The 20,435-nt window shown below is 40.3% G+C and overlaps 1 protein-coding gene across 1 annotated transcript in view; it reads left to right on the forward strand.

Annotated features, from left to right (window-relative positions):
- The first annotated feature begins 557 nt into the window (after positions 1–557).
- PKN2 (protein kinase N2) overlaps positions 558–20,435 on the forward strand; it is a 2,214,272-nt gene continuing 2,194,394 nt past the window's right edge. Inside the window, exon 1 of the mRNA XM_044085632.1 lies at positions 558–874. Coding sequence (XP_043941567.1) covers positions 854–874 — 21 coding nt within the window. The 5' untranslated portion in view covers positions 558–853. The remainder of the gene's footprint in view (positions 875–20,435) is intronic.

The raw sequence follows: 20,435 nt of genomic DNA on the forward strand, positions 1-20,435 counted from the left end.
ATAAATGGCAACGGTAGTTGTTTATTTTTTAATACGTTATTGACATGAAACTACTGCTATTAAGAACTGTACTAGTGGAGCATTAGTCGGTTTAAAAACGTATCAAACGTCTGACAGCTGTCAGTTGGATGCTATAGATATCACAATTTTATCAGTGTAAAGTTGTTGTTTGGGGGGGGGGGTCAATCAGAAAATAGTCTACCCCACACAGTGCCGCTTACTTGCTGCAATCGGAACAAACCAAAAAATCTACAGTGCGGATCACTGATCAAGTTATCCAAGGGGGAAAAACACTTGAGCTTCAAAAATTAACCTGGACAGCTCCACTGTTTACGTCATTCTTTACTGATCTGGCATATTATTTCACTAACATACGTCTTAAAACAACTTTGCAGTTTACATTGCACAGAAAAAAGTGCACAAAACCCGGAATGTTCACATTACCGAATGCTGTCCTAAATAGTAACATTTTCAAATGTCTGTGGTGTAACCTATGAATAATTTTACATAGCTACATGACGGTGTTAGAGTTAAGGGACTGAGAATAAGAAAGAGAGAGAGAGCGCAAAGAGTACAGCTCCTGAGAGGGCGGAGGTTGATGAGCTAATACAATCCATCGCCGCTCCCGAAACTTAAAGAAATGTTTTTGATGCAAGTCCTGGTTGTTGTAGAAGCTCTTAAAAATGGGAACATGTAAGTTTCCAGGATGATTTTCCAAACAGTTCTGGAAACTGAACGTTGAGCAATTTGGGAACAGAAACGGCGAAGTTCCTCATTGCCAAACCTGTTGTTTGCGGGCTTACCTCCTCTCTCTCCTATCCCTCTTTCCACTGAGTTTGAAAGTTGAGCCAAAATGGCGTCGGAATCGCTGCAGGTAAGAAAGTTCTGAAATATACCGTTCCTATTAAATGGATCGCTACCGTATGACATATTTAGATGCCAAAGTTTAGCTTTGAAATTGTGTGTGTTCATTTTGCAACTTTGTTTGGCGAGGGGTGATGACCTAGCTTTGCACTGCGGTAGGAATTCCCTTCCCTTTTTCCTTGACAGACAGTCGGGATCTGAGAGTAGGCCTGAAGGAGGTAACATATGTAGCTAGCTATTAGTCTTGATGAAATTGGTGGTGGACGTTGTTGCTTTTTTTGTAGCTTTCGATTAGTTTGATTTTTTAACCTTTGTTATGCATAGTTATACAGCGCTCCAGTCTTGTGGGAAAATTGTGTAGTATGTAAGTTTTGCAGGATACGTTTCAGCTAGTGAGCTGTTAGCGTAATGTGAGTGACAGTATTTGTTGAAAGTGCTGTTTCTCAGACAGTTGACAGTTAACAGAAGTGAACACAGCTGGTAAGTGAGCGAGTGGTTGAGCTGACTGCATTCACAGTCACCAGAAATACGATGTGTTAATTTCATAAACATTACTGCGGTTAGATAATTTCTGTCATGTTGTATAGTCCTGAAAAATTTTTGTGATATAAATCTGGCACGTGGAGCCTGCGTATCCCATAACTAGTGGGGAAAGTTAGTGTTTACTTATTATAGTGGCAGCAAAGCAATATTTGCATTCTTCTGCCTGAGAATTATTTGAAAAGACGCTTTGACATGACTGAAGGTGCAAGAGTCATCGTGGACATTTTACAGGTGTGCAATGTAACGGAAGTTAATAATCCTGCTGTGGAGGGTAACCAAAACTTTTAAGATTTGGTTCAGTATTTCTAGGAAGACCGAGTACCATAGTAATTGCTTTATATAATGTATATAAAAATCGGTGTTTTCTAATGCAAGGTATTACATTTAAAGCTGGATATTCAAACTTTGGACTTAAGCATTCAATTCTAAGAATTATTATTGTAGCTCTATAATTTATATGTTGTGTATGAAGCAACTCTAATATCAAAATTGATCACAGTGGTTCTGGAAGTACACCTTAAGTTAGGAAGGTTAATTCCTATTAGATAGTGTGTGGATTTTCTGTTGTCAGTAAAACATTAAGCATTTGAAAATGGTCTGCATTGATTCTTTGTAGTCATGGGCCCAGTTCTGGCAGCCTTAATAGGTTAGTGTTATTGATCCAAGTGGTTCATTAATGTACTGGGCACTTTTAAGATGCACATTAAAGTAAAATAAATTATTTTTAGAACGTAGTGTAATGTTCACAGAGGGGGGATATACAATGCATAGGTAAAATTAGTGCTTTGCATGGTTCTTAAAATAACCTCTTTCTACATAACTGCGTTTTACAAATAAAGCATTCAGATCTTGTCACTTCACTAGTGTCAGTGTTCCTGATGTTGGTATATTTAAGTGTAATAAACATAGGCTGTGAAATGCTTGGTGGAGCTGGTCACTCTTTATTACCTGTACACTGCCCTTTTACAGAACAGGAAATTGTGCTGGATATTGTCTAGTAAAGCCACAATAAATAATTCATATTGGAATTTTGTTAACTATTTGAATTATCCAAATTTGTCAAGAGAACAATGACAATTTGAATCTGAAGTCTTTGAAAAATATTATTTCGGTCTTTATGTTTGGCTCATAAGTGCAAGGCTAGCTGCCCTTGCAGGTCATGTTAACTAGCCAATTTTCTCTCAAATTTGAGAATCAAACCCTGTACTTAGTGTGTATGACAAAAACATCTTAACCATTATACTGCTCCCACCCCTTTGTAAACTTTTTTCCTGGAAATGTGTGCATAGGCCCTTTCTCCCATCAAACAACTTAGTAAAGATAATTTTAGCTCCTGAAGGTGTACTATTTCGCCAAAAAAGTTTTGGCAGCATTTTTAAATTATTGTACTAGGTTAAAAGTATTTTGGTTAAAATTGAAATCTTTTGGTCAGACATAATTGATGGACAATTTCATATACAGTCTAAAGACTTGGTATTTTTTACAGTCCCTATCCCTAGTTACTCTGGAAAATCTCAATAGCCTCGTCTTTTGGTGTGTATTGGCGGTGGCTTGAAAGTTAGTAACCACATCTGCTTTGCAGCTGCTGATGTTGTGCACAAAATGAAATTTAATACAAGTTCAGAAATAACATTTTTACATTTCAAATGTTAGGCAAAATAAGCACCCTTATTATAAAGCTGTGAGAATAATTGTGCTTGAAATGTTTTATGTATATTTTGATTGTTGTCATTGTTTCTGCAATACTTTAGGTATTGAAGGAACACGAAAGGTATAGTGGCTTACTTTGTAAATAATTGTGCAGGATAATTAATTATAGGTGTGAAGTTTATTTTGTGATAGACAGTGTTTTTATATTGAATACTAATATGTGTTTCAAAAATGGTGCTGATAACATGATTAAATCCAAAGCTAGGCAGTTGGCATAGGAGTTGACCTGAACACACATACTGAACAAATGCTTGATGTAATATACCAAATTATGCAAAATGTATGTATATTTGTAGAGTAATGCCACCTTTTTTTCACTTTTTGGTATGTATTTCCTTTTTATTTGTAAATGCCAGTTCTACTTCTCCTTCGCTTGTACCACGTCTGGTTATGTAAAGTTATACTCCAGTATAATTTTGAACTACACTAGATTTGTAATATTTGTTTAGTACACTAAAACAGTATGAGTATTTTGGTAGTTTTCTAATGCAGATGACTTAAGAGAAGGCTACTTTTGCAAGTGCTGGAAAGTGATGATACAGGGAGTATACAGTAATGATTGTTTTCCTTTTTCATTAAAATGCATTGACAAGCTGCTGTTAAAAATGTAGCTTTTTAAATTTTTCATTTTTCTATTTTTTTTTTGGAGAATGATGTGGTTAATTTTTTGACTACTTTATGAAAAGAATTAAAACAACATGGGTACACAGAGATTAATAGAAAAAACATTCTCTTTCTGTTCATCTAGTTCACATTTTCTAACATTACATAAATTGCTAAGTTCCTGACATCCCTTAAACCTCACTCCTTCTGAACGTATTTCTGCATGCATTGTTCCACAAATTCCATTTATTTCTGTGAAGTTTTCTCATTTCCTTGTGTGCGTGTGTGTGCATATGTGTGTGTGCGTGTGCATATGTGTGTGTGCGTGTGCATATGTGTGTGTGCGTGTGTGTGTGTGTGTGTGCATATGTGTGTGTGTGTGTGTGTGTGTGCATATGTGTGTGTGTGTGTGTGTGTGTGTGCATATGTGTGTGTGTGTGCATGTGTGTTGTGTGTGTATATATGTTTGTTTTTGTGTGTGTGTTTAGCTTGGGATAAGGTGTTGGATTGGGTTTGGATGCTAGGTTAGGCAGCAATCTTGATCTGAAGGGAGGAAGGAGACAAGGGCATTATGGGTAGGGGAGGAGCTTGGAGCTCTGATCAGATGCTGATTATGCAGCCGAGTCAGATCCGGTAACCCACAGGTTGAAGACAAATGAAGAACAACAACTCAGATGGAACGTTATGGTGAATACATATCTTTTTTTCCATAACAACATTGGAACAGACAGGGTAATGATACGCTCCAGTTCAGAGAAGCTAAGTTTCCTGAAAATTTAAAACTGACAGACCCAACAAGTGCACATGTGATTATGCATTGAGAAGGACATAGCGGATTGTTAGGTAACAGTGAGCCAAAACATACAAAGCAGGAACTGGGAAGATTTTCACGCCAGTGTACATAGAAAACTGTAACATCCAATGCACCCTGCATTCATTCTAATGGACAAGTGGAAAAAGCTGTGCTAACAGTGAAGTCTGTAATGAGAGTTGTAGCAAAGCTGGTGAGGATTATCATTTTGTAGTTTTTAAATTAGTACTGAACTCTCGGAGCTTGGTTTTTCGCAACCTCAAAGTTTGTTTGACAGAAGGTTGAAGAGCATATTATGTACTTCACCTGTCTGTGGAAACACTAGTGTCGATAGAAGCTTGTAGAAGACTGTAAGCTTTACAGGTTGGCGATAGTCAGTCTGAGAAAGTCTGCTGATTGAAACTGTGGCTACTGGTAGAGCAGCTGAATCCAGCTTCTTGGCAGCTCTTGGAAATGATAGGCTATATAGAAGAAATAGAAGGTATTTATACAAGGTGCATGAAAGTCGAAGTTTCACAAGCTTTTTATTTTCTTTAAAAAAATCTTAATCTATGATTGAGTTGAGTTGTGAAGCCATTTATGAAAAATTCATACAGCAAAAAATATACAGCATGAATAGTCCTTATTTATTTTGTTTTTTCAACATGCTAAGATATGGAGAATTAAACATATGGATTTCAGAATTAAACATGTTTCTAAGGATTGAGCATTCATTGTTACGCATGTGTTTTGGGGAAAAAGTGTGTGTGCCTGGTTGACTTTGATGTAAATACGTATGTGTCTTTAGTGTTAATTTTTATGTAAATTATATTAACTTGATTTTCTATGTGAATATCCCATGAGATACATAGTGACGCACTGCATACTTTTTAGAGTTATCAGTGTTGTGTAGTTGATGACGTAGAGCTGTGTATATTTTGTAGCTAGTTTGGTATGAGGAATATATCTTAAATGTTTAGATAGCTGCACTGATTAGCATGTTTTCAGATAGCCTAGTATGAACCTAGGCTATCTGCCCTAGGGCATTTATAAGCCTAGCCAGAGTATGTTTGGCTTTCGCCACCCATTTTAAATTAATTTTGCTATGCCCTTTTTCGAGGTTAGTATACTGTGCCTCTGTCTAACAGTGACATAGAAGTGATACCCGTGGTAAACCTACGATCTCCCATCCACTCATCAAGATTCCTCTTGAAGAGAGTCAATGAGGGACTCTGCCTAACCTGGACTGGGATTTTATTCCAGAGTGAAGGGAGCGATTTGGATTTTTTGAGGTGCAGCATGCCCCTTAATTCCGGGTTGGACATGGCTTTATACGCCAGGCACAGGTCGCCTCTGAGCAGGCGATATGCCACTGAGTAGAGCTGGAGTTTCTTTAACCGGGCAGCATATGGCATCTGTTTGAGCCCTTTGATCCTCTTGGTGAGGTACTTTTGGGGTCTTTCCAGTTGCTGCAGGTGTTTGGTAAGGTACATCCCAACAGGGGCATTGTACTCTATTATGGGCCTGATGAGGGATGAGTAAAGAGGCACGATGACCTCCCCTAATCTAGATGTGAATCCCTTCATGATAAAATGTTTTTCTAACCACTTTGGCCACGTGGTTGTCAAATGAGAGATTGCTATCAACTTGGGTCCCCAGGTCCCTAATTACTTCTTCTGTACTTAATGGATTACCACCTATGTGGTAATTTGTGGGCACTTTGTTTTTGCCAAAGGGGATGACTATACACATTTTGGCGTTTAGCTTGAGCCCATGGCTCTGGCACCAGTTGTCTGTTTCTATGAGGCCCTTTTGGGGGATGCTTGTGTCAGCTGGAGAGTCGATTATGGCGCCCAGTTTGCAGTCACCTGCCAACTTGGTCAGCCACAGTCCTTCTGTGTTGGCCTGTACCTCCGAGAAATGTATACCAAACAAGAGAGGTCCCAGGACTGAGCCTTGTGGGATGCCACTTGTAACTGGTTTGGAGTCTGACATGGGTCCATCTAACCATGTGGATTCTGTCCTTGAGCCAGTTTGCAACCCGTCTACTGACATAGGGGTTTATATTTAAGCTGGTGAGCTTATCTATAATGCCCGAGTGGGGTATTGTATCGAAGGCTTTTGCGAGGTCCAGGTAGGCTGTGTGGACCACCTTACCTTCATCAATGGCCTTGGTGACTGTTTGTTTCAAAGAAGTCGGCCAGGTTTAAGAGGCAGGATCTGCCCTTAACAAAGCCGAACTGGGTAGGATCCAGTGTCTGTAGGTCCCCAATATCTTTATTTATGAGGTCCATGATGATCCTTTCCTTAGCTTTGCAGACCAAGCTAGTCAGGCTTATGGGGTGATAGTTTCCAGGGTCTGTTGAGGCACCACCTTTGTGGAGAGGGACCACTGTTGCTGTACGCCACTCTTTGGGTACATATCTTGTAGTAAGGCTGAGATTGAACAGTAGTTTTATGTTTGGGTTTAGCTCTTCTTGGAGTTCATGTAGGACGCAGCCCGGGACACCGTCTGGTCCCATTGATGCTGTGTTTTTTGCTTTGGAGAGGGCGGCTCTTACCTGAGCATCTGAGGTGTCAGGGGGGCAGCACTCTGCTGGGATAGATATTTGCCCTTTTGGTGGGGTTTACACTGAACCTGTCAGTTAGGATGTTGGCAATGTCTGTGGGTTCGGTGTATTTTTTGTCATTTTGGACTAATTCTGAGTTTATCTGGGAATTCCCACCCAGGTTCCTAACATAACTAAAGAAAGCCTTGTGATTATCCTTAGTGTCCTATGCAATTTTTCTCTTGAAGCTGGCCTTAGACGATTTTATGAGTGCCCTTTAGTTTTTTGCGAATACTGATCAGAGATGCCTTCCCTTTTTGGGATTTTGCTCTATCATGTAGTAGCTTCCTCCTTCTATTGTATAGTTTGTTTATGGCTGGGGTCCACCAGACAGGACGTCTGCCTTTGGAGGATTGGGTCTTGGTTTTATTTGGGATTGCATGATCCATGCATTCCTGAAGGTGTTCATAGAATGCATTTATAAAGGATTCTGCGGTCTGGGCTGTATTTTCCACAGGCCCGGGGGCTTTGAAGGATTCCACCTCGGTTTTGAGGAGTGTGAAATTTGCTTTAGAGAAGTTTTTCACTGTGGTTTTCTGGGCAGGGGGTGGGGTCGGGATGTGAATATCCAGTGAGATCAGTTTATGGTCTTATCGTACCAGTGAGGGATACACTTCTGGTCTGGAGCATATAGTCCCCATGTTGGTGATGGTCAGGTCCAGTATGTTTTCCCCTCTTGTTCCATAGCATTTGAGTTTATGAATTCTAGGAACCTTTGGGCTAGGGTGTTGGAGCTAGAGTAATGCTCCCAGTCTATGTTTGGGTAGTTGAAGTCGCCCAATATAATGGTGTTTGGAGAGACCTTCATACTTTCCAGTGTTCTCAAGAAGGCCGAGTGGGGTTCCTGGGTTTGGGAGGGTGGTCTGTAGCAGGCTATAAGGCAGTTTTACCCACTGTTAGTTGCACATGGATAGTCTCTGATGCTTCGTGCTTTGCCACCAACCTGGAGGTGTGGGTATCTTTGAATATCGATACTCCTCCTCCTTTTGTGGTTCGGTCCAGGTTTTGTGGCCGAAAAGCATGGTATGAGGTATAACCTGGTAGTGCTGGGGTGCTCTTGGGAGCCCTGAACCAGGTTTCTGTTACTGCACAGATATCGATGTTCTCCATGCTAAGGAGAGTTTCAAGTGCGTGCATCTTGAGGTTTAGACTTCTGGCGTTGAGTAGCATTACTCTTAGTTTCTTATCCCTTGTGATACCTATGGAGGTGGGTTTGTCTTTTGAGCCTTGCCTAAAAAAAGCACTATGGGGGTAGCAAGAGCCTTTGCCAATATCCGAAAGTCCAAGGGTGACTGGTGCAAGCTGTCCCTAGCGAAGCATCGTGGCTTGTCGAGCATATCATCCCAGGCTGACAGGCATTGGATCCCCTTTGAATGACACCAGTACTTAAGCCAATTGTTGAAATTGATCATCTTGTTTTCATATTGTGGCATCATTCTTGGTGAGGGTAAGATGCTACTCAAGGTCAGGGTCATACCGGCCTGGGCTACATGCTCAGAGAGCTCCTCTATGTCTCTTTTCATGTAGTCCAGGGAAGTACGTCTCAGGTCATTCACACCAGCATGGACAATGACTGAGTCATGTTTGTACTTGCCTTGGAGTGACCTGAGTGCTTGTGTTATGTGGCGGATCCTAGCACCCGACAAGCTGCTCACCGTGACCTCCTCCTTGTTCAGCCTGGTGAGTGGGACGTCAGTGTGCCTGACGATAGAGTCACCTATTACAAGTGTATCAGGTGTGTTGTTTAGCCTTAAGGGCTGTGACTGTTCGGCACACTGGCTTTGTGAGATATGTGTTGCACGTGTTTTGTTTTGGGGTAGTGGTTGCTTGGGTGTCTGCTTTGGAGGTCGCTGCTGCTTAGGCAGATCTTTATTTAGAGCCTCCAAGTATGTTTTTGTGTGACTATGTGTTTGGTTTGCTGTCGTGGTAGGTCTATGTGAGACTGGAATTGTAGTGAGTGTGGTTTCCTTCTCCTCCTGACTGGTTATGCCAGCACTGAGTTGAGAGAGCTTAGCCTCCAGTTTGGCTATATGGTTGCATCTCTCACATGTGTTGGAATTTGTTGGGAGGAGGAGAGGGTTGTCTGTGTACATGAGGCAGTTGTAACATTGCCTCAAGATTCCCAGGTTCATCAGCTGGACCGGAGAGGAGATTGACAACTGACCTTTGGACATGCTAGAATAATATTGGGAATTCCATTATAATTGAAAACAAGGGCCAATGGGGAGTGAGGGTGTAGTGCTTTTAATTTTTAGTGCTGACTTTTATACAATTGCTTTAGTGAGCAAGTGTCAGGTAACTTGAGTGCAATGTGTTACAGGTAACTTAAATGCAAAAACGACAAACATTAACTTTCTTTCAAGTGAAACAAGGAAATAAGTACATTAAGCAATGCAGATATCACTAGGGACCCACAGAAGCGCTTAGAAGCCGCGTTTTAGGTAGAATTAGCATTCCACGGAAATAACAAGCAAACAAACAACAAGCATACAAACAAAGCTAGATTCAGCAAGCCTGGATCTAGTCTATGCTACAGCAAACAAGGTGTACCAATTTCAGTAAGAAACAGTTCAAGTATGCAGGCACTATAAACCTTTAACCAGAAATTCCCAGCTCAGAAGGGCAGAGTCCAGCCTCTCCTCCCACAAGAGTGCAGACCACGAACCTTCTTAATGTAAAATAACTGGCCTGAAGCCCAAGTGCATAAACCAGAACTAATACACTTTTTAGGAATAACAGACACTGAGCTCTCAATCAGCAGTTCCCAACTTAGAAGGATGAAAGCTACCTGTCCTGCCACCACACTGCATGCCACAAACCTTCCTAATGTAAAACAACTGCTCTGAAGCCCAAGTGCTTAATCCAAAAGACTTAGAACGATAGCTACACTTTAATCAAGTTACTACCAAGCAGTAATAAATACAATTAATGCCTGGATTAGTGCTCAAGTTATACAAACAAAGCTAGATTCAGCAGGCCTGGATCTAGACTATGCTACAGCAAACAAGGTGTACCAATTTCAGTAAGAAGCAGTTCAGATATGCATGCACTATAAGCCTTTAACCAGAAATTCCCAGCTCAGAAGGGCAGAGTCCAGCCTCTCCTCCCACAAGAGTGCAGACCACAAACCCTCTTAATGTAAAATAACTGGCCTGAAAGCCCAAGTGCTTAAACCAGAATTAATACACTTTTAGAATAACAGACACTGAGCCCTCAATCAGCAGTTCCCAACTTGGAAGGATGTAAGCTACCTGTTCTGCCACTACAGTGCAGACCACAAACCCTCTCAATGTAAAACAACTGGTCTGAAGCCCAAGTGTTGAAACTAAAAGGCTTAGAATGAGTTACACCAAGCAGTAATAAATACAATTGAGTACTTTTAAGATGACGCAAAAGCAAAATAAAGTAGGAAGAAACACAAGTACAGTAAAGGCAGATGAAAATTCTTTTTTTTTTTTTTTTTTCAGAAAAGTAGCAAAAGCAGTAGTAAATACAATTCTCATGCAGTGCAAGCTGGCACACTTGAATATGTAGCAATGTTAGTCCACACACAGTTTGAAAAAATGTAATTAAATGCACAGAAGGTCTGGAGAACTTAGTTTTCAGCACATAACGCATGGAGTTCAGATCCCATCTATGGTCTGTGTGTTTTTATAGTTCTGATAAAACAGTTACCCAGAGTACATTTGCTTCTTTTTTTATACGAGAGCTGTGTGGAATACTAGGAGTAACCTCCGTCCTGTCTTGTTGCTTCCTATTACTCTCTTAGTTTAGGGTTTTGAGATCTTGTTTACTTGTGTTTTTCTGTTTAGCCTTCACAATCCTTCAAGATAGCTCTGAAAAATCCCTGTTAGTTGACCATTCATTGCAGCTAAATGTAAAACTTAACCACAGGGCAACATTCTTCTGTTTTATTTTAAACCAACTATGAGAGGAGAAAAGTGATTCCCTTCTGATATTACATGTAAATGGTTAATTTTGAATGTTAACATCCAAATTGTTTCTGCTACTCTTTCTTTGAATACTATTTTATTTTTTACTGCCTTTGAGTATTATCACTAATGTTGACTTATCTTTCCTGATCTTGTATATCTCTTTTTGTGTTGTTCTTGGTTTTGTTGTAGCCCATTCTTTGTCTTTTTATTTTTAATATATTTATCCAGTTGTATTTTGCCTGTTATTTGTGTTATTGTCAGAAGTGCAAATATGTTGTATTGATTTGTCTTCTCATTATTTTGTTTATTATATTTGGAGCTTAACTTTTCTTCCTGGAATTCACTGGAAATCCTCCCAGCTTGACAGTCCCATTTAACAAATTTGATTAAAAATGTAAATATGTTCTGTTATGTATGGGTATACTTACAGCAGTGATTGCCCTGACATAGAATTGGTGGAGGTCTTTTTAAAATTTAGCAAATGAAAGATGTTGCATATGAGGATAACTCTGGACTTGGGGTTATCTACAAACTCCAATTATTTTATTGAGTCTTTATTATATACATCCTTCACATTTGTGTTAAAAAAAACCTCTAAGAACACCAACGTGCTTCTGTGATTTTTTTTTTTTGAGGGTGTGTTTGTATGTCTGTCTGTCTTTGTATTATTTGATTTTGGTGCCACTTGTACTCGTCAGACACATCTGTAAGTAGAAACCAAGGATTGTAGCTGGACTGGAAATGGCAGTTTGCTGTCTATATTCATATAGTACTTCAGCAGTACCTACAATTTGTCCAGTAGGTTGTAAATCATTCAGAGGAATCCAGTCAACTACTGTACATGATAACATTTTTCCATGCATGTGTGTACAGTACTCAAAACAATAAACGGTCATTTTTGCCATTTAAATCCTGGCACAAGTCTAGAAGTTTGAATTCCACAGTATCTTCTGTTGGAGATGCTGTCTGTGTCTACTACCTGAGGTAATTGTAATTCTCAGTAGTTCTTCTGCACTATGTCACTTGCTGTCTGTCAGTGCATTGTGTTAAAAACAACAACAACAAAAAAAATGGTTCTACGGATTTCGTACTTGGGTGGAATTGAAATTTATACTAACATAATAAATCGGTATCTGGTGGTGACAGTAAATCATACCTCCCAGTTGTCCAGATTTTCATAGAATGTCCCAATTTTCTGCCTCATATTTTTGTTCTTCTACTCATGAAATTTGTGGGGGGGGGGTTGGCCTTTAAAGCCCCCACCCTTATGTGCCACTGTTCTCTAGTACTAGAAATGGGAGGAACAGATGGGTCAGTGAGTGATATTGAAGGTATTCTAGAAGTAGTCAGGCAGCAGATGGAAGTCTTGTAGTGCTATTGGATCTTGTTTAAATAGTTTGTCACCTAGGGATGATTGTTGTGACTTCTTGAAAGAACATAACATGGACAAATATAAGGAAAATTTGAGAGTTATGCTGTCAAATAGTATGCAGTGTAATCGAGCAGAAACTCGTTGGGTTAGAAGATGAGGCAAAACAGTTAAGTAAAACATAACATTTTTTTCAGTCTTTCACTGCTGTGAATTCCTTGAATAGCTTTCAGTGCTCTTTTCCAGAGCTTTGATTTGAAGTTGTCACTTTTGGGCACATTTAGTAAAATCGTTTATTCTGAGTAAATTTTTTCAGCTCCAAATTTTACCTTGCTAAATCACTTATGTTGTCAGTAAGATTGTAGAAACTATTAAAAATTAACTTTTAAAACTAGTTAACATTTTAACAGGAGGCGTTATGCCATATGCTGTAATGGTCATGGATGTGACGTTTTAAGTCGTTTTCAGTTACTGTAACGTGAATTGATTAGATGGTGTTAAGTGATATTGTCTGTTAATATTTCTGGTTTAATACTAGGTTAAATGGAAAAATTTCATAAATAATATTGTTATAAGAGCACACTCAGCACAGTAGTTAAGTATTTGCAACTTTACATGGTGTTAAAGATACGATGACTGCTGTTAAGCCTGATTGGATTCAGTGCTGTTTAAGTTTGTACTTGTGTGTTTTTTGTTAATGATTTAATAGCCTTCATTGGGTATGAAGTCACTTTTGGTGTTTTAATGTCACTGATTTAAGGAGGTACAAAGTCTGAAAATGATGCATTGATATATGTATTGCTGTTAAGTAAATAGTCTGTGATGATCTTGTTTACTCTAAGTTGGTATTGCTAGAGTATAGTAAATGCACAGTAAAGGCCTGTTGGTTTTAGGCCCCCTGTATAAATTTGTTGTTTTCACGTGAGTTTCCATTAACTTTGGGGTGTTGAAAGCTGCTGATAGCCTATGATTCTGTTTTTTATTTATTTATTTTTTCATCCCTTGTTTCTTTTTCCGTTTATACTTTAGTTGGTAATTGCAGACTGAAACACCACTTGGATATGTGATACATGCTGGATCACTCATCAGTGTTCCATTGTGGACAAGAATATTTTGTCACTTGCATTGCTTTTTCAGGGTATGGTATATGTTGGATGTTAATGCTGTTGCTTGATAAGACAGGCAGATGTATTAAAGTCATAGGACTCCATCCTCATCTGTGAGATCACAAATGCACTGACAAAAATTCCCTTTCTGGCTTTTTTTTTTTTTTTTGGGTGGGGCTTCACATGCCTTCCACCTGTGACCTGTTTTCTGGGAGACTGGCCTATGCCTCTCACCATGAAGTGCCAGGTCGTCATGCCGAGGAGCCACCACAACTCACCCTCACAGAAGAGTGCACTAATGTAAGCTGCTAGTCTGTCGCCCATCCCACCCAGCTTCTTGAAATGCTAATCCATCTCTGGTTGTCTGGGCTGCAGTTCTAGTTTTATCTCTCTGACTCTGCATCACGAAGCTAAATTCATTCCCAAATCTGTTTTGATGAATGTTGTACACAGAACTCTACCTGGTGCGTTTATGGGCCTGTATTTTATATTTGCCATTCTTTAAAATTATCTTTTTCTTTCTTTCATTCATTCTTCCTTGCTCAGTACTTGGGAAAGAATCCATTAAGGCTAAGTGCCAAGTCATCAGTATGTTGCAAACTCCATTTTGATGCCAGTAAAATTTGAAAGACTATGGGTGCAGTTTTTCCCAGACATCACTGTATGTAGTTCATGTTCATGTTCATTTTGACTCCATAGTGCAGTGTGATAATAAGGACTGAATTCCTGAGGCATTGCCCTTAAGATATGATGTTTGAACTGAGGTTTTTGGTTAACTAGGTAAGTGCAGTGATCCAGATTAACATTTTCATTTAGGACCTGAACACAGCGACATAACAAATAAAGTTGTACTTTAATAGCTCTGCAAAGCATATCACACATGACGTGATAAATAACCCACAACTGTGCATGGGTATATTAGGATTTACCCACTGATGGTGGGTTTTGATCGCAAGGGTGAAGCTCCAATGATTAAACAAAGCCAACCATGGATAATATACCCACAAATAGGAGTTGCTTTTACGCAACAACATTATTTAAGAAAAACATTTCTTGCATTTTTTTCTTAAGTATAAGGGCACGTCTGTCTTCTTCTATGTTGTCTTCACTGTACTGATGTACTACTGCGCGTGCTTATGAGAATTGTTCCCACATTGGAGCAGAAGTGACAGAGAAAATGGATTCTCCCTTGCCGTTTATTTATTTATTTTTTAATTGACTGTTAAAAAAAATAGACGTTTATAGGGACAGAGTAAAAATATGAGGAAAATCAGGTGTGTTTCTGTTTTTAGTTTTGTAGAATATACCTGATTTTTTTTCTCATATTTTGGTGTGCCCTCCAGTATATCCCAAAAGAAAAGTTTGGCCACTCTGGTACTTCAGAGGCCGGACTTTTTTCTGTTGCTGTATGCTGTATTTACAATGGGCACGCTGGTTGAGTTGTCCAGTCAACATGTTAGTTTATTTGAATAGTAATGAGCCATTATTGTATAATGCTTTTTAGTCTATATTGTGGTATTCCTAATCCTTACTCTGTATTCACTGCTAAATAATGAATGGTATATTAATGGAGCAGTCCTGAATCATAGTCTGCAAGATAGTTCTACAACAATCTGTGACCGTTGTTATATTTGATGCCCTTAAGGTGCAAAGGTGCGCAAGAATCCGCCACATAACACAAGCACTCGGGTCACTCCACGGCAAGTACAAATATGACACAGTCATTGTCCATGCTGGTGTGAACGACCTGAGGCGCACCTCCTGGACTACATGAAAAGAGACATAGAGGAGCTCTCTGATTATGTAGCCCAGGCAGGTATGACCCTGACCTTGAGCAGTATCCTTCCTTCACCAAGAATGATGCCACAATATAGAGACAAGATGATCAGCTTTAACAATTGGCTTAATGTCTGGTGTCATTCAAAGGGGATCCAGTGTCTGTCTGCCTGGGATGACATGCTTGACAAGCCACGCTGCTTCACAAGGGACGGCTTGCACCTGTCACCCCTGGGATTCCGGATATTGGCTAAGCACCCCCATAGTGCCTTTTTTAGGCAAGGCTCAAATTCTAAACCTACCACCCTAGAAAACAAAAATGGGAAGAAACTGAGGGTAATGCTGCTCAATGCCAGAAGTCTAAATCTCAAAATGCATGCACTCGAGGCCCTTCTCAGTATGGAGAACATCGATGTCTGTGCTGTAACTGAAACCTGGTTCAAGGCTCCTGAGAGCACCCCGGCACTATTAGGTTTTACCTCATATCATGTGTTCCGGCCTCAAAACCCGGACCACACCACAAAAGGAGGGGGTGTATCCATATTCATAAATGATACCCACACCTCCAGGTTGGTGGCAATGCACGAAGCTTCGGAAACCATCCAGGTGCAACTAACCATAGGCAAAACTGCTCTATAAATTGTAGCATGCTACAGGCCACCCTCTCAAACTCAGGAACCCCACACAGCCTTCCTGAAGACACTGGAGGGTATAAATGTATCTCCAAACACCATCATATTGGGTGACTTCAACTACCCGAATATAGACTGGGAATATTACTCGAGCTCTAACTTTCTAGCCCAACTGTTCCTGGAGTTCATAAATTCAAATGCCATGGAACAGCTAGTCACTGTTCCCACGAGAGGAGAAAATATACTAGATCTCATTATCACAAACATGGGGACAAAATGCTCCACATCGGAAGTATATCCCTCATTGGTGAGATCTGATCATAAACTAATCTCACTGGAAATCCACATCCCCCCCCCCCCCCCAAAAAAAAAGACCACAGTGAAGAACTTCTCTAAAGCAAACTTCACACTACTCAAGACTGGTGTGGTATCCTTCAAGGCCCCTGAGCCAGTGGAAACCACAACCCAAGCTGCGGAAGCCCTTACAAATGCCTTCTATGAACACCTCCAGGACTGCATGGATCAGGCAATCCCAAATAAAACCAAGACTCTTTCCACAAAGGGCAAACGTCCAGTCTGGTGCACCCCAGCCATTAACAAACTTTGCAATAAGAGGAGAAAGCTATTACATGATAGAACAAAATCCATAAAAGGGAAGTCACCCCTGATCATTATTAGTAAAAAAGTACGAGCACTCATAAAATCAACTAAGGCCAATTTTGAGAGAAAAATTGCCATGGATTCAAAGGACAATCATAAGGCCTTTTTCAGCTGTGTTAGGAACCTGGGTGGAAACTCCCAGATATGCTCAGAATTAGTCCAAAATGATACAAAAATCACTGAACCCACAGACATTGCCAACATACTGGCAGACAGGTTCAGTGCAAACTTCACCCCCAAAGGAGAGATAACTATCCCAGCGGAGTGTAGCCTCCCAGACATCTCAAATGCGCAGGTGAAAGCTGCTCTCTCTAAAGCTAAAAACACAGCATCAATGGGACCGGATGGTGTTCCTGGCTGTGTGCTACACGAGCTAAATGAGGAATTAAACCCGCACATAAGGCAGCTGTTTAATCTCAGCCTTACCACAGGATACGTGCCCAAGGAGTGGCGTACGGCAACTGTGGTCCCACTCCACAAAGGCGGTGCCTCTACGGACCCTGGTAATTACCGCCCCATAAGCTTACCAAGTCTAGTCTACAAAGCTATGGAGAGGATCATAATGGAGCTTATAAACAAAGATATAGGGGACTTGCAGACATTGGACCCGACCCAGTTTGGCTTTGTCAAGGGCAGATCATGCCTTTTGAACTTGGTCGACTTCTTGAAACAGTCACCAAGGCCATTGATGAGGAAAGGCAGTCCATACAGCCTACCTTGACCTTGCAAAGGCTTTGACACAATACCCCACTCGGGTATTGTAGAAAAACTTACCAGCTTAAATGTAAACCCATTTGTCACAAGATGGGTTGCAAACTGGCTTAAGGACAGAACCCACAGGGTTAGAGTTGCTGGCGCTATGTCAGACTCCAAGCCGGTCACAAGTGGTGTCCCACAGGGCTCGGTCCTTGGCCCCCTATTGTTCGGCATCTACTTCTCAGAAGTACAGGCCAACATGGGAGGACTTTGGCTGACAAAGTTTGCAGACGACTGCAAACTGGGTGCCATAGTGGAAAGTGCATCGGACACTGATATCCTTCAGAAGGGACTCACGGAAACAGATAGCTGGTGCCAGAGCCATGGCCTGAAGTTAAACGCCAAAAAATGTATAGTCATACCCTTTGGGAAAAACAAGGTAACCCCAAGCTACCATATAGGTGGCAATCCACTAAGCACAGAAGAGGTTATTAGGGACCTGAGGACCCAGGTTGACAGTGGCCTTTCTTTTGACACTCCCGTTGCTAAAGTGGTTAGAAAGACCTTCTACATTGCCCACCTGATCATGAAGGGATTCACATCCAGATCTAGTGAGGTCATTGTTCCCCTGTACTCTTCACTTATCAGACCAATGTTCGAGTACAATGCCCCATTCGGGATGTATCTCACCCGACATCTGCAGCAATTGGAGAGACCCCAAAAGTTCCTCACCAAAAGGATAAAGGGACTCCAAAATCTGTCAAATGCTGCCAGATTGAAGAAACTCCAGCTCTATTCAGTCGCATACCGTCTGCTCAGAGGTGACATGTGCCTGACATACAAGGCCATGTCCAACCCGGAATTAATGGACATGCTCCACCTCAAAAAATCCAAATCCACTAGAGCAAGCGACTTAAACCTTAGCACGGATATAAATAGGACGTGCTGGATGGATAGATTTATCACTCAGAGACTCCCTATGCTGTGGAATAAAATCCCGGTCCATGTGAGGCAGAGCACCTCGCTGGCTCTGTTCAAGAGAAATCTTGACCTGTGGATGGGAGATCGTAGGTTTACCCCGGGAATCATCTCTGTGTCACTGCTGGACAGAGGCACAACAAACTAATGGGTACAATATTTTTTCATATAAGGGGTGGCGTAAGCCACAAAACTTTGGGCTAGGCTTATAAATGCCTTAGGGCAGATAGCCTAGTATAAACCTATGAACCTATAAAGTGGAACAGACTGTAGTGTAATGAAACATGCTAGTGATTTTCATTGTTGCAGTAGTCTAGGGCTGTTTGAGTTATATCCTCGTAAGATATGTAATTGCTGTCCATTCTTCAAAAGTTTCTTGCTTACTTCCATGTGCACCCAGGCTGCAGTGTGTCAAGATCCACAAGAGAAAAACAGCAGCCAGTGTGCCAGTTTCTTCAAACATCTAATTTGATAAGTGCAGTTTGCACAGCTGTACTTTTTTAAGGAAACAATAAGGCCATTTAATAATTCCTTCATATCTTTCATGAATGTTCATGAATATCTTACAGGTGCTAGTAGTCTGTATCAGACTTCAGTGCAAGGCCTGCCCTTATTGCATCCTACAGTCATCCCATTAGCTACCACTGAACCTGTCTAGGATTTAGTTTTACCAAATCCGTACTGGAAAGACAAATTTTGACAATTAATTCAGTCTGACATCAAAGTTTGTGTAAGTAATCCCATGAATCATTTTTTCTTTTTCTTGAATAGTTCACTTTGGGCTGTGAACTGTGTATGCTTGTGCATTGGTGTATGTGGGAGGCTCTGTAAAAGTATTGGCTGCACATCAGGACAAAGAAGTTGTGCAAATTCATTCTGTATCCAAGATTGGTATGTGCTTAGCATTTGCTTTTAGGTGTTCCATATAACTGCTTTCTATGTTTTTTTTATCATGTGTTCATTTTCAAAACAATTTGCTGAGCACCATCTTCACCATGAGTTCTGTGCAGTTTAATGTGTTCGATAGAACTGTTGTCGTGTACCATGATTGATTATGTGGTACATTTCCGTTAAACCCCTACCACGTCTTCGTGCTGCTGACGCTGCTGTGGTTTGCTGGTATTTTGCCAGAATGTACTCATTCATTCAGGACTGACAAATTAATATCCAATTCCCGAAGGTTATAACTCTGAAACTCAAATGGATGCCATTATTTAGTGACTTTAATCTGCAGTCGTTTGTTCAAAAAGTATAGATTTTAAGATGAAGAGACCAAAAATAGGAAGCACACCACCAACACATTAAATTAAACCACTTAAAAAAAACCACCACCTACCAACATACAACTACTTTTTCTTGCACGGTATAGAAGAAAAACGAAGCTTATAAATAAGAAAGCCCTTTCTAAAATTGTGGGCAGTAAACATTAGCTTTTTTTTTTTTTTTTGACGTAAGACAGGACCATAACCACCAGGGACGGAGAAAACCGATTGTTATTAAACATAAGGATTTTGTTTTTATAGTTTTAAACGTCTGTTTGCATAATGCATCATGGCTATTCAAATAAAAAACTTCTACTGCCCCTAAGTTACTTTGTCGTTGGTGGCTTAAGAAGACTGGTAAAGCAAAAAGAAATGAAAAGGAAAAGTCCCCCACTATGTTTCCAAGTTTTTATTGATCAGAAGCATTATGTACAAATAATACATTAAGTACAACCCGCATGTTTGGAGAAATGTTGACTTTTCTCCAGTTGATACCGAATCTTTGTAATTTATCTGCCTGACTATGCCTATTCTAGTGGGCATATACTTTAGCGTCAGCAGCGCAAAGACATGGTAGGGGTTTAACGGAAAAGTACTGATTTATATGTTTTCTGCACTTTTAGTTAAGCTTTCTAAACTGTAATACTTGTGTGTGTGTGTAGTATAAATGAAACATAATTGTGACTGTGCTGTCATGCTACCTTAGTAAATCTTATAATTTAAATAATGTTCCAGTTAGTTTAATGACGTAGTGCTGCTAAATGGCTGATGATGTACATACACTATGCAGTCACCAGTTTTTCTGTACTTACTACAGAATGTGAGACTGTTCAGTCCCTTGCAAAGCTGTTGTAATCCAACAATAAAGATGGCATTTCTGTTCAAATGGTAAAACTTCAGAT

Source organism: Protopterus annectens, chromosome 10.part0 (genome assembly GCF_019279795.1).
Source record: "Protopterus annectens isolate FY-2018-M chromosome 10.part0, PAN1.0, whole genome shotgun sequence".
Lineage (NCBI taxonomy): Eukaryota > Metazoa > Chordata > Ceratodontiformes > Protopteridae > Protopterus > Protopterus annectens.